Raw genomic sequence first — 16,844 nt, 5'->3', positions numbered from 1 at the left:
GATATATACAGATGGCAATCACACCGGTGCAATGGTTGCCCAGGGGGAAGGATATCAAACAATATGCCTTTTCATACGCAAACTCCAGAGCTAAGAATCCAACTAAACCCAGAAACTTCAAGGTACATCCCACCCCTGATCACAGGTTAATTTACACAGTGGAGAAAAGCTAGGGAGAAGATGCAAACAACCTGAACATGTTCTCTCCCCCTTCCCCTGCCCCAAGTTTCCCATTCAGGTGGCTTCCCAGGGGGGTCCTAAGTGAACTGAAGAGTGTAAGAATCAAGCACAACGGGTGCTCAAAGGAGAAATACAGAATTCCCCCCGTGAAGTTTGTGCATTTAAACTATGGCTTGAGCTTGGACAAATCAGTTCAGGGCAACAGGATAAACAGGAGGCAGATGATACACACTAGAGTGTGCTCCACTGGATTCCACCCCAGGCCGCAGTTTTCACAGTAGGAGCTATACATCAGAGGATCATTATAGGAATCTATGGCTCGGTCAAACTTGGAATACAGTTTGGGTTTTTTTTGTTTTTGTTCCTTTGAGATGGAGCAAAAATTATAATTGAGCAGTGAATGGAACCAATAACAGGAAACTAAATATTATCAAGAGTTTGGATGACTAAAAGACCTCATATTGTAAATAATATTGATCTCTCCCCCATACCACTAGAACTTGAGCTTACCAAATGACATTGACAGACAGGTTCAGGACTGACCTCCCAGCCAGAAGTAACTGCTGGCCTTGACAGCTTATCTTCATGTTCCCCAGCAGTCTCATTATAGGTCCAAATTTATCTGATGTGCAGTTAGACATATTGTACATGATGGGAGAAGAGACCAGACAATGAGCTAACAATGCAATCCAAGTAGGTCCATTCATAATCCTATTCAATGGAGATCATTCCTAGTGGAATTTTTTTTTTTTTAGGATTGCATTACCAATTTGCATAACTGAGCCTATGGAGCTTAATAAGGAGACTGGTTGTTTCATAAAAACAGATACACACAAAAAAAGAAAGTTGAACACTGGTTTTCATTGTCAGGTTTTGTTCCTCCCTTTGACATCTTCCCTGGGGAAGGGGGTTAGTGAAAATTCTAGTATGTATTTGTGCCTGGGAGGGATGAGGTGGTACTGGATCCTTTTGCAGTGTGGAAAAAAGCTTAGAATAAATGTTGCTGGAGCAACCAGATGGTGGGAGCTAACAAGACGGAGCTACCGCTTCATGTCCTGTGTGAGGGCTTCCCAGAGTCTCTGGTTAACCACTCCTAGAAACAGAGTACGCTATTCAACTGTCCCTTGAGCTGGCATTCCTACTTATCTTGGAATGCTCTTGCTAAAATTGGTTGATTGTTTCAAAGAGAATGAGAGAACAATGTTCTCAAGCATTTCCACAGTGACTGAAATTTTAAAGTTTTGCTTATTAAATATATTCTTAGTTTATCTGTACAACTAAGGAATAGAAAGCTGTTCCGGATTACATCAGATTTTAACAGACAGTGGGAATTGGTCTTAAAAGTATAGAGAGCAAGACAATGTATACTGTTAAAAAACACACAAATCCTAGGAAAAACACAACTATCTAGTCCTCTATACTTTCATCCATCCCATAACTTGAGGGACAGATGAAGAATGTTCCCATAGTCCCCAGAAAAATCCAATCCTCATAGAACAATACAAACAAAGTAGTCTAACATACCTTACATTCCTCTTTGTCTCCAAAGTCCTCTGGAATTTTCACCCTTCATCTTTCTTCCTAGAGAGTTTAGGGTCTTGATAAGGACTGGCATCCTCTAAGCACAGATCCACTCTTCTGCATTAGAATTAGACAATGTGGTACTTGTCACCTCCATCTTCAGGCATGTTCTTTTCAGCAATAGATATTTCAGAACCCGCCCAGAAGCTCTAAATTTTCATGAGTGGCAACTCAGATTGGTTTTTCTTCTTGTTTCAAGATGGCTGGTGTTACCGTGGAGCTTTAAAAACAGATTACAGCTTGTTTTTTCATTCTTCTTCTGGCATTAATTATCCCAAGCAAATGATTATGGGCTGGGCAATCCAGTCTGAACGCCCAGAATTTAGAATTATATTGTCATTTAATCCAGATGTTCATAAACATCTGGATACTTCACTCAAGCCAGCTGGCAGCAGGCCTACAAAGCATTATTTCCCTTCTTATATGTGATTGCAGAAATCAGTGTACTAAAACACACACATACAGAGGCTGCAAAGATACCAGTGCTGGTAAGAAAGAATATGCATTCAGACATAAGGTGTGCAAAGTTCTGTTAGTACAGGCATTCTACCTCCTAGATACTAAAACGTGTCTAAATAATAGAGATTAAGCTAGGGCTTCAGTATGTAGGCAAGACAAAAGGAGTTTTATGTCAGCTTTAAAACAAACTAAATTTGTCTTTAAGCTGAGGTACTCTCGGTCTAGTTACACATGGGTATCCCATTGTTTGATCTATGTAATTCATTATCAGAATTGAATGTCAGTGCTCAGCTGGCAATCCCCAGGAGCTATGGTTGCCAACCTTGGAAGACTCACCTACTACTACCTCAGTGAGTCTTCGCCAATGTTGCTGGTGATGTTCTGGCATTAGCCCAAAATGTGGCTTAATCATAGAGTTTTAAATAGTTACTAGAGTATTATCATTATATCAGTATGGCGGGATGCTGGCATTCCACCCAGTTTTCCCCCAATTGTCCAGCTGAATGGTGGCAAGAGTTCTCCTGTTCTCTGCAGGTACACAGCAACCCTATTATTTTCCCTTATATTTTTCTCACTGGGACAAAAGATGTTGATTGGTCCCATAGGACTTAAATATTCTGAAATAGCCACCTTGATCCAAGCAGGGAAGCAGTGAATGCAATTGCCCCAAAAGATTTTTCTAGGAAGCATGCAGAAATATAAATTAGAATATAAAATCAACATGTGCTCTAAGCAGAACTTGGTGCAATAATTAATTCATCCTGGCATTTTCAATATGTCCATTACTGGCAACCAGAATTACTAGTCTTGGAGTGCAGGGATTAAGTTGATGAGTAAGCACCTCTCTGCTGCTCAAAGCTTCTTCCTTAAATGTGTATTCTATTTTCTTTCTTTTTTTGGACTGGAACATTTGGTTCTTCACACTTCAGATGAAGAAGTGATCACCAGAAAACAATGGCGGTGAGTACTTTATTAAAACCTGTCAATTTTGTCCAGTATTGCCTTTTCAACAGGTTTTGTATCTATGTGTGCTGTATAATTTATTTTATTATATGTAGATTAACATGAACATTCAGAAAGGCTCTTGAAAGAAAAAATTTTGCCTTCACCTCAGTAGTCACAATATTCACCAGTTATTCCTGACTGGAGTCAGTTTTCTTTGTGCATACATAATTGTGTAGAGTTGGGATTTGTGGAGAAATAAAATGTATTAGGCATACAATGAGACCATAATGCAATCACTATCATATTATCCTCTGGGTCAGAGAATTCTTCTAGGAATCAATAATTTTTGTCATTTATACTGGAAACCAAAAGCTCCATGGATACCTTTGGCCATACAGCAGTACAATCATATACACTATTGCTTTATATGTCTTTTGCATAGAAAAAAACCCTCTTCTTCCATGGAGCTTGGTGTAGTTGTTAAGAGTGGGGGTTTCTAAACAGCCAGGTTTGATTTCCTGTTCCTTCACATGCGTCCAGCTGGGTGTTCTTGGGCAGTCCTGATAGGGCTGTTCCCGCAGAGCAGTAATATAAGGCAGGGGTAGTCAACCTGTGATCCTCCAGATGTCCATGGACTACAATTCCCATGAGCCCCTGCCAGCATCTGCTGGTAAGGGCTCATGGGAATCATAGTCTATGAACATCTGGAGGACCACAGGTTGACTACCCCTGAAGGATTCCCTCAACTCCACCTACCTCACAGGATGTCTGTTGTGGGGAGAAGGGAAAGCAACTGTAAACCACTGGGAGACTCCTTCCAGCAGTGAAAAGCAAAGTATACTAACCAACTATTCTTTTTCTTCTGGCCGATGCTAACTTCCAACTTGTAAACTGAAAAATGAGGCTGATCCTACTAGACACAAAAAAAATTTGTGATGCAAAACCCATCCCCTCCAATTTCTACTGGCAATAGTGTTGCCAGCTCTGACTTTGTGAAATACCTGTAGGTTTTGGAGGTGCAGCCTGAGGAGGGCAGGGTTTGTGGAGGAGATGGAGTTCAATGGGGTATTATACCATAGTGTCCACCTTTCAAAGTGGCCTTTTCCCCAGGTGAATTGATTTCTGCTGCCTGGAGATCAGTTGTAATCCCAGATCTCCAACTACCACCTGGGTGGTGAAACTGAAAGATTTTCAGCCTAATTTTCAGCAGTACCTCCAAGTTCTGGGCAAAGGATGGTTCCCTTGCAAATCCGATGGACCTTCCCTGCTCTGGTAGGACAAGGCGCTCCACCATTTTTTCAATCAGAGAAGGATCATTTCATCAGAGCAACAGGCCTAGTTGTCCCAGTTGCTGGAGAGGGCTTGGGCATTACATGTCTAGGCACCGGCTCTTTAGGAATATCAAGCTACCCATGCATCTGCAGTCTTACACCATTTCCAGTAATCAAGGCTCAATGGAAAAAATGTATCACTAGAACAGAGAATGAATGGGTGCCATGACAGGAATTCTTCTTCAAAACAAATCTTTAGCTAAGAGGTTAGCTAAAGGTACATGGATAATATAAAGGACTATCTTGAAACCATACCATGTAGGACTTAGCACCTGGAGATATGGAAGAATATTTTTTTAAAGAATGAAAAAAACATTGAGCACAGATCCCACATCTGATGGAGGAGAAGGTTTACTCAGGAAATTCCACAGTGTAGCTGTGGAATGCACAATGAATGGAATGGGATTCATGGGTTTTAAATCTGGCAAGCAAGCATTAACACTACTGTGAAGTTTAAGTGTATTATTTGCTGAGGACAGAGACTTATCTCAGTGACAGCCATCTTACAGCTAATCTACAGAATAAGGTTTTGAACAAAAGTCTATATATGGCTTCCTCAGTTTTCTTATAAATGCCATTGTGTTATGTTTTTACTACAGTGGCAGTTAAATCTGGTCATCATGAAAATACACTGGGATCACTCAGTCACAGTTACAGTGTTGTATTTGGTTTAGGAAATATTTAATCATTAGAAGCTCTAATTAAATAACAAAGCTGCTTGAATAGATTTCAAAACAGAAAATATAGTTTGTGTTAACCCAGAATGTTCTTCCAGATAGTAAAAGATATGAAGTTGCTAAGGTGATAATTCACTGAATAAGTTTCCTGATGGAAAGAGCCTGTAGCCTCAAAAACCGAATGCAGGTGAGCTTATATGCAAACATGGTAGGTCAATTATTTTCCTTACACAAGGCCTCAATGAACAGTTGTCTGTAGAATGAGTGGCATAAAAGGAGGAGTGTTTCATAGTAAGCAGAACTGCATCCTTTCCATTTTTAAAAGGTTACTCTGCTAAACAAAACTTCATTCCATTTAAGTTGATGATATTAGGTTGAAATCCTTATTCGATAAAATTACATTTACATCTGTCACTTTACCAAGATTTCTCTGAAACACCTATCTATATTCCTATATTTATTAATAAAAAGAAGCCAACTCTGATGTAAACAAATATTATTGGTTCATTTTTTTAATCTGGAAAAAATGTCAATGTGACATTCTCAGCAATATCCTGTACTTCTGACACAGCAAAAAAAGTGGATTATAACTTTCACATGCCTTTCCTTCCTTGTTCTAAGTTTTAGCTACAGGAATTAGTGCTGAGTGACTTACAACACCTCTTTTCCGGTTCATTTTCCCTCCTGCACTACATGTGATGCCAGCACTGTGAGCAGATGAGAAGCAGTGGGGCTCACGCCCACGTCTCCTCACATGGTAGCCAGAACTAGGCCACTGGGAAAGGCACCTCAGGGGGGGTCAACCCAAATCTACCCTTTGCCACACCCTCCTGGGTAAGGAAGATGCTGTTTAGTGTACATAATTATGTTGGGGGTTTCTTGTTGGAGTACCTTCTTGCATTGGCTCCCTTCCTCTTTCAGCTGAATCAATCAAAAGGAAATAAAACAATCCGCCCCCCCCTCTCCGAAAGAAAAACAAATATTGAGTAATATCAGTTTCTCCTTGGCCTGGCTCTTGCCCTAAGACTCTAGCTTACGTATGCAGAGAACTACGCAAGTTGTTATGTGTCACACAGTATTTTTTTTCAATAAAACGCATGCAACCTAAATCATGATAGTAGACTAAGAATTTGATTTGCTAGGACAGACATATTTTAATATTACTATGCAACTTTTGGCCAAATGGCTCTATTATCTAACACACAAGAGGTAGGTGAGGGTATAGAACATCCTACTTTATGGGAAAATGGGATTCTAGTAATTCAGCTTTCCAAATAAATTAATGTAGCAATTCTGGAAAAATCAATTTCGGCAGAAGAGGAAAGCTTTTCATTTGCCACATGGAGTGATGGTACTGAAAATTCTTGCCGCATCATGTCTGCCCAAAAAAGTCCATCCCTGGAGAAGGAGGAGTATTACAACCATTCTATGGTTGAATCATTTCTTTACAAGGATTGTAAAGGGAAGTATCAGCTCAGCACAACCTTCATCGCATGTTGCTTATCATTATGTGACCAAGAAAAAACATAGGCATAGGCTTTCTTAGTGCATGACCTTCAATAGGTACGTACAAAAGTGCCAACTGAGCAAGGCTATCAAAGGAAGTGACAAGTAGAGGTGGTTTGCCACTACCTTTCTCTGCAGAGCCTTCCTTGGTGACTCCCATTCGAGTATCGACCCTTCTTAGCTTCAGAGATTTGACAAGATCTGTCTATACCACACAGTCTTTCCTCCAGCAGTATATAACCATCACATTAATCATCAAAAACTCACAAGAAGATAGCAAAGTTTTTCTAGTACCATACCGTAAAATTTAGCAGCTTTCCTCATAAAGCTGCAACATACTTTGTTAGAAAATGAAGAAATCATTAACCATTGACTCTTCCACAAAAGCACTCCCGCAACAGGCTCAAATAATCTTTCATCTTTATATCCACCAAATTCTAAGGATGCATTCCAGTGACTGCAGTGAAGTACCAGACATGCTCAGTAGCAGTGCATGTGACCTTTCACAAATGGTTGAGTTTTAAACTAGGAATCAACAACAAGCATTCCCTTAGACAGAAACATCAGCTTATTGAGGGCATAGTCAACATCTGCTCCCAAAACCTAAAGGATGAGGTTGCTGGGCAATGTATCACAACATGAATGGGAAGAATAAAGTTGGTCGCCATGTTATCAAATGTTTGAATGAAAATAAACTCTTCCCCAAAGAGCAGGTGGCTTTTTTTTTCATATAATTTTTTTCATATTATTTTTCATATTATATAGGGAATGTTCAACATAAATAAACAGGAAGCCTCCCAAAGGCAGGGATTTCACTATATCTTGCATTCCTTAACCATTTTTTGCTCCTCAACTAATTTACATCAGTTACTAGACAATTCATATTACTCCAGTGCCTTTGGATATTATGAGCATGCACGTGTTTCTTTATGGGAATTCGGAAAACGCGTCATTAGTCCACGACTGCCAAGATGTGGCCACGCCCAATGACGTTTATGGAGCCAGTATCTTCCATTGAGGCTAGCCTAAATACTCTGAAATACTACTTTAGGAAGAAGCTGAAGAGGAGCCAAGTTAAGTTTTCTATCCACTGCTTTATTCAAATATAATGCCAGGCAATAGTCTATGAAGTCTGCTGGGAGAACTTTGCACTGCTCTGGTATGGAAAAAAAAGAGCCACCATGAAACCAAACTCAGAAGATGGCAACCTCTATATGGCTCTAATGCATGCACATCCTTAAGCATCCACACAGCTCCCCCCCCTCAATTCCTTCCATCTGAAAAAAAAAACATTTTTTGGACTAAACAGCTCCTCTACTGGTCTGATCTCCTCAGTGTAAGCACACCTTAGTAAGATACAGATGCAGGAGAAGAAAACAGGCTCCAGCAGCATGACAAGCCAGTGAAACACCCTTTGCTCTCCTGTCCAGCCACACTCTTGCCATGTCATTTGCATTAACACCCTTGTGCCCAAATGTAGGCAGCCTGTCCTAATGACTGCTTAGAAGTGCCGAGGGAAGGACTTGGATATAGACGCTGATCACAGGAGGCAAGAAGGGCTAAAATAACCACAGTATCTTTCCGAAGGGTTCATGCCGGGACAACCGCTTGGAGGGGGGGGGGGAGGGAAGGAACACCCCCTCCCAAAAACCCAACCAACTCACTGACTGCCGTTTGCCGGTAATCCACTGAAGGCATTGCTCTCCGGCAGGCAAAGCTGCACGGTCACCGCCTGCCCATCGCGTGAGCCCCCGCCCCGCCTCCCCTCCCCCGCCTCCCGGCAAGAGAGCGCCCCCGCTAACCTGTATGCACTCTGTAATGGGCTTTAAGATGGGACGATTTGCCATAGACTTTGCCACATCCACTGTAGGGGCACTTATGTCTTTTTTCAGTGGCCAGTTTCCCCTTGGCAGGCACTCCGCTGTGCAGGAGGGAGAGGGGGTCGGGCACGCCGCCAGCCTCCTGCCCCTCCGCCGGGCTGTGGGAAGGGCTCGACCCAGATTCGGTGGTCACGTCGCTGTCTGATCCCGCATCCTCGTCGGGGCTTTCCACACTGTCACTGCAGATGGACGGGGTTGGGAGGGGTCTGTATTTGTTCAGGTCCAACAAGCTTTTGGCAATGGTCACCAAAGTGCAATAATCCTTCCAGGCGTCCCTGGGGTCGCTCATTTCCTTGGTCACGACTGCGGCCGCTTCCTCCTCTTCCTCCTCGGGCATCTTCAGGAGCTCCGCTTCCCGGGTCACGTCTGGCTGTGCCACGGAGCGGTTGGAGATGGACACCAGGCACTGGGCAGCCACGAAGTCCATGTAAGCCACTGCCGACATCCTGCTGGCGACGATCAGCCACCCTTCCCTCCCCCAAAGGGAGGCGAGCCCAATTGCGAAAACTTGCGCGCTGCTTGCCTGCCTGCCTGGCGTCGCCCGCTCCCTCTCGGCGGGGGGTGGGTGGGTGGGTGGGTAGGTGGGGGTGTTGCAATCAGCAGGCTGCTGGTTGTCTTGCCTTCCGGCTGCAGAGCACGGGCGGAGGCGGGGTGGGGTACCTTCGCCAGCCAGGCAAGGGATCCGCTGGGGCGGCTGAGCGTTTTACATCACCGCGACCATCCGTGACCCTCCCCCGAGCGGGAGAACGGCCCCCAGCCTACCTTTTGACCTCCGTCAGCAGCAGCAGCAGCGCCTCCGCCGCCGCCGCCGCCTCGCGCCCCCTGCCCCCCAGGCGCCGGCCAACTCCAGCTTCGCGGGCGCTCCCGAGCACGCCCGAGGGTGGCGAAGATAAGGCTCTCTCCGGAAAACAGTGTCACAAGTGGCGGCTTCAAGTAATTCAAGTAGCACCGAGGGGTGTTTTCCCTCTTCTCCTCCCCACCCCCACCCCGCAGGGGGGGAAAAGCACCGGAGGAACTCAGCGGGTCGCGCCCCAGCCCTCTCCCGCCGGGGTCCGTCCTTCCTTCTTCCTTGGGCTTCCCGGCGCCTTCAGCCGCTCATAAGGCAAGGCGGCGTGGCAGCCCCAGCCCGAGCGCGAGGGCTCTCCGGAGGGACTTTCGCCCAGCGCGCGACTCCCTCCCTCCGCGCCCGCGGCTCCTGTCTCTTCCGGCACCGTCTCGCTCAGGACCAGCTTCGCAGAAGCCCATCACGCAAAGGTTCCAGAGCGCCCCCCAGCCCACACCCCCAATTGGCCGGCCGGGAGAGTGATTCAACTCTGTTTACCTTCCCCCCTTCCACTCAGAAGGGCCTTTTTTTGCACGGGAGGTGTGTCTATCAACCAAAGGCTCGGCCAATCCCACGGTGCCCTCCCAATGCCTCGTGCTGCTCTCGGAGTCTCGCCGCCCCTATTTAAAAGGGCAATTCGAGCAGGCTGGAGAAGGCGGCTCGGCGGCGCCCTGTCTGGGGAAGGGCCGAGGGGTCGGGAGGCGGGCTTAGGAGGGCGTCGGCGCGGCAGGGCCGCTTCAGCGCCCTCCCGCCCCCTTGCTGGCCCTCCTGGGCGACCTCTCTCGCGCTCCCCTCGCCAGGGCGACAACTTTGGCCCTTGGCAGAGATCGGGTTAAGCGCTTCACTAGAATCCCTGATAGTCCCAGCAACCAGCCAGCCAATCGAAAGTGATTTGGCTGATGTCACTAACTTTGGCTCCGCCAATCAAAAATACATTCCGAGCAGTTCTCACTTGTAAACCTAGAGAGCTGCGAAGACGAGTTGGAATGGAGAGTTTTTAGGAGTGAAATGTAAACTTTGGGAATTGGGATGGTGGTGGAGTGAAAGGTGATTATGCTACTGCAGTAATAGCCGGAGACTGGATGCCTGTGTAATCTTAAATCGTAATTCTCCTGTTAACTCAGGTTTTGTATTCCTTGATCGTTGATCAAATCACGGCCTGCCTGGTTTTGGTTAATAGTGTTCAGGGACATCGCTGTGAACTACAGAACTAGATTAGTAGTCCAGTGAAACCTTAAAAAGACGCAACAAAACTTATTCCAGTAGTCCAGTAGGTCTTTCGACTGCCACTGGACTTCTTGCACTGCAGCCGACTAATGTCAACAGAGAAGTTAAGAATATTGCAGAGTTTGTGAAATAAACCAAATTAGACATGATAGTCAAGGTTGCTTAATTAGGTTAGTGATTTACTTTGTATTGGTTCATTTTTATTGAGGAAACTTATATAATGCTTTGACATTTAATGGCTTATGACATACATATTTAATACATTTTATTTATTTTAATATATATAAACAGCAAGTTTGATACAGCAACAGTGATTATATTGAAAAGGAAACAGAAAAATGGAAACAAAAACATGACATGTAAAACTGCGGTAGATGAAAAACATGCAACTAAGAGTCAGTAATAAAACCAGGAACCATCTGATTAAATAATAACAGTGCATATTTAATCACAAAGAAGGCAGCAAAAGAAGGTCCCAAAAATGACAAGCCCATGACAGAGAGAATTATGGAGGCTACTAACCAACCTTCTGTCAACGCAGGAACAAAAAACAGGGTATTTAATTTATTGCGTAAACATGCCACATTTTCCTCTCAAAAAAAGATCTAAAGTCATGTGGGAAGGAGAGGAGGAAGTGTGGGAAAGTGAGATATGGGGACTGCTGGGGAAAAGGAAAGAGGAAATAGTGTGTGTGGGGAGGGAGCTGAGGGCCCAGTTCAACCAGCATCACAAAACTTAATCAAAGTTTATCTAGTCAAAGGATGCCTGGAGTGGGAAGAAAGGCTGAAGAAAGGAGGGCAAAGTTATGTTGACTGGTTGGTGGGAGGAAGAGAAGGAAGCAGGAAAAGAAGGGATGCTGTGGAGGCTACTAGGGAAGGGAAAGAGTTAAATGGGGTGTCCCCTACTTGTAATCTAATATTTGAAATGCTGTAACCAGATATTTGGAAATATGTACCACTAGTTTCTGGTGTGTTCAGATTTTGAACATTAGTTTTCATAAGGACAAAAGCAAGTCCTTGTTCATATATCATTAAAATTTACTTGTTTCTTTAAATTGTAGGAATAAGTTACTCAGCCGTCAAAAAGGAAAGCTTCTTTTGACAGTTGTTCAAAGTAATTTATCCCAGTTTAGCTCTTGCGGATTTTTCTATAAATTGTGTTATGTACCCTGCTCCATAATAAGAACTACCTTATCCCAAATCTTGCCTTTAAAATGCATGATGGTCTAATTGACAGCATGATGAAGCAGTCATTCATAATCTGCCCTTGGCCGACACCCTCTCATCCATATTTGGCTACACTGCTTCTTTATTCTTTTCTTTTTCTATTACTGTTCCTTTGACCCAGTGGTCTCAAACAGCCACTAGGAGTTTATGTTTAGGCAATTACTGGAAAGCTACTCACATGATAGGGTTTATGCAATTGTTTTAGAATGTCTCTATATTTTTACAATGGCAGCCAAAAAGCTAGAGACCCTATGAAGAAGAAGAAGGAAGAGGAGGATCTTATATACCACTTTTCTTCACCCGAAGGAGTCTCAAAGCGGCTTCCATTCGCCTTCCCTTTCCTCTCTCCACAACAGACACCCTGTGAGATAGGGGAAGCTGGGAGAGCCCTGATATTACTGCTCAGTCAGAACAGCTATATCAGTGCTGTGGCAAGCCCAGAATCACCCAGCTGGCTGCATGTGGAGGAGCGGGGTATCAAACCCAGCTCACCAGCTTAGAAATCAGCACTCCTAATCACTACACCAAGCTGGCTATATGTAACCCATCCATAGGGTAGAGACAAGGGCCTGGATAGCTACTTTTAAATTTTGGGTCAGACTATTTTTTAGAATAGAAACTGGCAGCCTTTTAACTTGTCTAAAAAGTGACCCTCTTAAATTTTGATGGTTCCAGGCTATTGAACAAAAATTAGCCTCCATTGGCATCGATCTGAACTCCCTACTACCTCTGGAAGAAAAATGTATCTTCCGGATTATTAAACAGAGAATATTAGACCATGAGCAGCAGGAACTCATACCTACCCAGCCTCGAGTCTGCTCACCAGCATTCTTTGGCATCACTATGCAGAGAAATATTATGCCTACATATTTGCATCTTCTTGATGTCCCACCCCTAAGAAGAGCTTTTCTCCTGGCACGAATGAATGCTTTCCCCTCAAAGGTCTTAGAGGGAAGATTCCACCGTATCCCATACCATGCGAGACTCTGTCCGTGTGGTTCTGGCTGCCCTGACTCTGTCTCACACATTTTGTTAGATTGCCCCTTATATGAGCAGTGTCGGGATGACAGCTTTGTTGCTTTGCTGGGAAACAAGCCTTCTGTAAGTAAATCTATGACCTTGCAATTTCAGCTCTCTGACAAAGACCCAGAGGTAACCATTTTAGTTGCCAGAGTTTTAACTAAGATGCTTTTATAATATGCTGCCTACCTTGTATTTTATCTTTTATAGTTTATTTAATCATTTAAAGATCTGTTTGGTTATGTAACCCCATGGCCTATTTTATTATTTTGTTGAAATTTTAAACCCTATTTTTATATGTCTCATACATATTTTATGCCAATAAAGGATTACTAACTGACTGACTGACTGACTGGTAACCCATCCATTTACATTGCTTAGAAGCTTAGAAGCCTCAACAGTTGGAGAAGCAGAATCCTTACTAAGTAGGGAAGAAATCAGCTTCTGTCTTTAAAATTCAAGGTGGCTTAAAAGTATGTGGTCAGTAGATTCAATGCGATTAAGGTCGCAATTGCGTGTTCTGTCTGATTATGGAATACCAGAGTATCTAGAAGAAGTTGGTTTCCATACCAATCTGACAAGGTTTTTATTTACCTGACAAGACTGCAGATGATAAAGTGTTAGCACATGCCAACATAAAGATGTGTCTATATTTAGGATATGTTAAATCACAAAATACATTGGGATGCAAACTGATAGGATAATGCCAAACATGAAGGTTGAAGCAAAAATAATGAACTGGGACGGGTGCGTACCTGTGAAGAAACAAATATAGAAAAATACAGACGCACTGGGAAACCAATATGGCAATAAAATATCCAAATTGGACTTATATAGAGTTGTCTCTCTTCAGTAATTCTTTTATTCTTATTTCACACAAGTCCTGATGCATTTCGCCTAACAGCTTTTTCAAGGGACGGTTTTTATATTTAAGGACCAACTTCAACTTATTAAGAAATCTCTTGATAGCGTATAAGGTCATACAATAGCTAAACTTAGCTTGTGGTGCTTCAGGCATGAAGGTTGAGCAAACTCTTCTTGACCTTATTGATGTATTTTTGTAATCCAGATGTTTCAAATGAATTTCATTCAGATGTCTAGCTCTTTATTCTTAATTATTCCAGTATGTCCCTTTGGATTCAGTGTTCGTCATATGTGCTTTTGACTGGTATGAACAAATACAGGGAGGGAAGGGTGTATGGTATAGCTGGATCTTGTCAGTTCCTGAAAACTGAGCAGTCAGTACTTGGGAGGGAGACCTCCAGGATAGACTCTGCAGAAGAAGACAAGGCAAACCACTTCTGCTTCTCATTTGCCTTTGAAAGCCTCTTGCTGGGGCTGCCATAAGTTGGTTGCAATTTGACAGCATTTTAAACACACAATTCAACATACAAGCTTTTGGTACTGCAAAGAGTGACATCTATGAAGGCAAAGAGAATCCAACTTCTCTCCACAAACTGTTGCATAGCAGAGAGATGCATTGCCTGCTCATAATTCAAGTTTGGTTTTCTTAGATATTAAAAATGTTGATACCTTAGATGTGTAGATAGTTGAGAACTCTGTCCTTATACCCCATGCAGACTTTCATATTCAGTTTTAAGATTGTTTAAGATTTAAGATTTGGAAAGGGATTTCATTGATTGATTGATTTTTTGATTGATTGATTCATTCATTCATTCATTTACAGCCATTGATTGACAATAGGGATTTAACCCAGTATCTGTGGCATACAACAATGTATGTCTCCTAAAGCTGCCATTTTCTCCAGGGAAACTGATCTTCGTAGTCTGGAGATCAGTTGTAATTCCCAGAGCGCTCTTGGCCTCACCTGAAGGCTGGCAGCTCTTTGTATTATTCAAGTCATGGGAAGCATGGCCGCTGGCATGCCGGCGGGCGCAAATGCACCCGCACGGAGCTGCTGTGCATGTGCGTTTGCATTTGCGCCCGCTGGGGCACAAACGTGCGTGGCAGTTTCGTGCATGTGGAGCTGTCGCACATGCGCGTTTGCACCCCCGCCATTGTGTGCATTGGGGGGGGGGGTGTTAGCAGAAAACCTATCAAAAGAGAAGCTTGTTTCCATTCATCCCTTTCCTATTATTTCTTTGTTGGCTGCATTTTATAAAGATAAAGAATATTGGGCAACAACAACTATAATAAACACCCACAATTTAATATTATGTGACTTTTGGCCCTGAGCAAGCACTTGCTGTGGTATGCTTGACCTTAAGGGTAGTAGTTCAGTCACAGGGTTTCTGAAGAGAATTATTGGAGCCCTACTCATGCAAATAAGAAAAAGCAGGCACTGGACAATTCCTTGTGCTCAGTTAATTCTATTATATACCGTAAGTGTGAGATAAGGTACACTATCAACTGAGATGGGCTTTTTGCAACATAAAACTATTTGCTTTTTAAAATGTTTACAGCTTTGAATCTTAAATAATGCTGTTCATTTATATACCAAATTTTGCTGGACCCCAATTATGAAGGCCTGCATTTAATAATTTAAGCAGGCCTCAAAATACTTTAGATGCCAAAGTGATACACATTTGAAGAGGTGTATGTGAGCAGAGAGACGTTTCCCTGTACTCCTGAAAATGGTCCCAAATTACTACCAAGGTTTTTACAGTTGGTTGTTTTTTATATGCTGTGTAAAATCATTTGCTACCTTCTTTTCTTGGTGGTGATAATAATGTTTATTTAGCTTTTCACTTTGATAAACGATGTACACATAGTTTAATAATGCTGTAAACATAGTTGTCACAACACACAATGAATTATTGCCTTTCAAAAGTATTTCTGATGTGCTTTATTGCCCTCTTCAAAGCAATGCAAATATTTAAATTATAATTAAGAGTTAAGGCAACTTAAATTCAGTTCAGATATAAATATTACAAAAACTCAGCAGCCAGAACATGTACACAAAGAAGTGGGATCTCTCCTCCCCACACACACACACACACACACTAAAAAGAGGTCAAATCTAATTTGATGTTTATTCGTAGAATCACAGTGGAATTCTATGCAGGGTTTCTCCAGTCTGAGTCCATTGACATCTGTGAGTTTAGAATGGAGTACCTCTGCACAGGATTGCATTGTCAGTCAACTTATGGACAGGTGTTCACATTGTAGGACAATCATACAGAGCAGACGCTGAGTACAACTGGCAGCTTTTGCTCAAGAGAACCTACCCCATTCAAGTCAGGGTCAAGGTCATGAAGCTGAAAAGAGTTTGAGATGTCATCTTGTCCTTTTGCCCAGGAAGAAGAGACTAGTATCTTAAGCTGCCTCCAATGGAAGGATGTAAAAGAGGAACATGGTGACCTCAGATTGAATGAATGAAGAATGGAATGGGATTCAGGTCAGAACCAGTGAGCCATTCTTAAATAGTGGGAGAAAAACTATTGTGGTGATTAGCACAAGGGAAAGAGTAAGAATCACTATCCCTTTTTGTTATGGAGAATAAGCAAGATCCAGATACATGTGAATCAGGGCAGAATTAACAGTTTCTTCCATTCATTTAGATTTATAGATAGACCTTGCAATGGATGCATTTCTGTTTCCTATATATCTTCACAACACCATGGTTGTTTTCATGCTACAGATCGAACTTCGGAGGTTAGAATACTCTGATGTGCCCAGTCAGTCCACAGCTGAGTGGAATTTTAGGTCAGGCTTCCTAATCTGTTTTTGAGCTAGATATGTCTGGATTCAGAGAGGCAGGAAAGCAAAGTGATGTGTAATGCAAGCCTTCATCTTTTTCCTTTTAGCCCCTGCAATGGAGACCCCAGGGATGGAAGAAATTCATGGATTTTTCCATACAGGATACAAGAAGCTATGTTATTTGCGTGCTTTTTCTTGGGAAATCTACTTCAGGCTTCTCAAGATGGGGAACATTCAATGAAAAAGAGACAATTTTACTCAGTTCTCTTGGAGGATATTAAAAATATGTTTAATACTATGACAACAGGCTCTTGATTTATTTGATGAAT

The 16,844-nt window shown here is 42.8% G+C and overlaps 1 protein-coding gene and 1 long non-coding RNA gene across 2 annotated transcripts in view; one reads left to right on the top strand and one right to left on the bottom strand.

The window, feature by feature from the left end:
* Window positions 1–9,874, bottom strand: part of KLF9 (KLF transcription factor 9) — a 23,357-nt gene extending 13,483 nt beyond the window's left edge. Inside the window, exon 1 of the mRNA XM_077344826.1 lies at window positions 8,482–9,874. Within this exon, the coding sequence (XP_077200941.1) occupies window positions 8,482–9,004 (523 nt within the window). The 5' untranslated portion in view covers window positions 9,005–9,874. The remainder of the gene's footprint in view (window positions 1–8,481) is intronic.
* Window positions 8,860–16,844, top strand: LOC143841089 (uncharacterized). Its single transcript, XR_013232556.1, has 3 exons — window positions 8,860–8,986; window positions 16,114–16,213; window positions 16,623–16,844. It is a non-coding gene; the product is annotated as an uncharacterized LOC143841089 (long non-coding RNA).

This window comes from Paroedura picta, chromosome 7 (genome assembly GCF_049243985.1).
Source record: "Paroedura picta isolate Pp20150507F chromosome 7, Ppicta_v3.0, whole genome shotgun sequence".
NCBI classification, from domain to species: domain Eukaryota; kingdom Metazoa; phylum Chordata; class Lepidosauria; order Squamata; family Gekkonidae; genus Paroedura; species Paroedura picta.
Note: the sequence above shows the minus strand (reverse complement) of the source record. Positions and strands in the feature narration are given on the sequence as shown.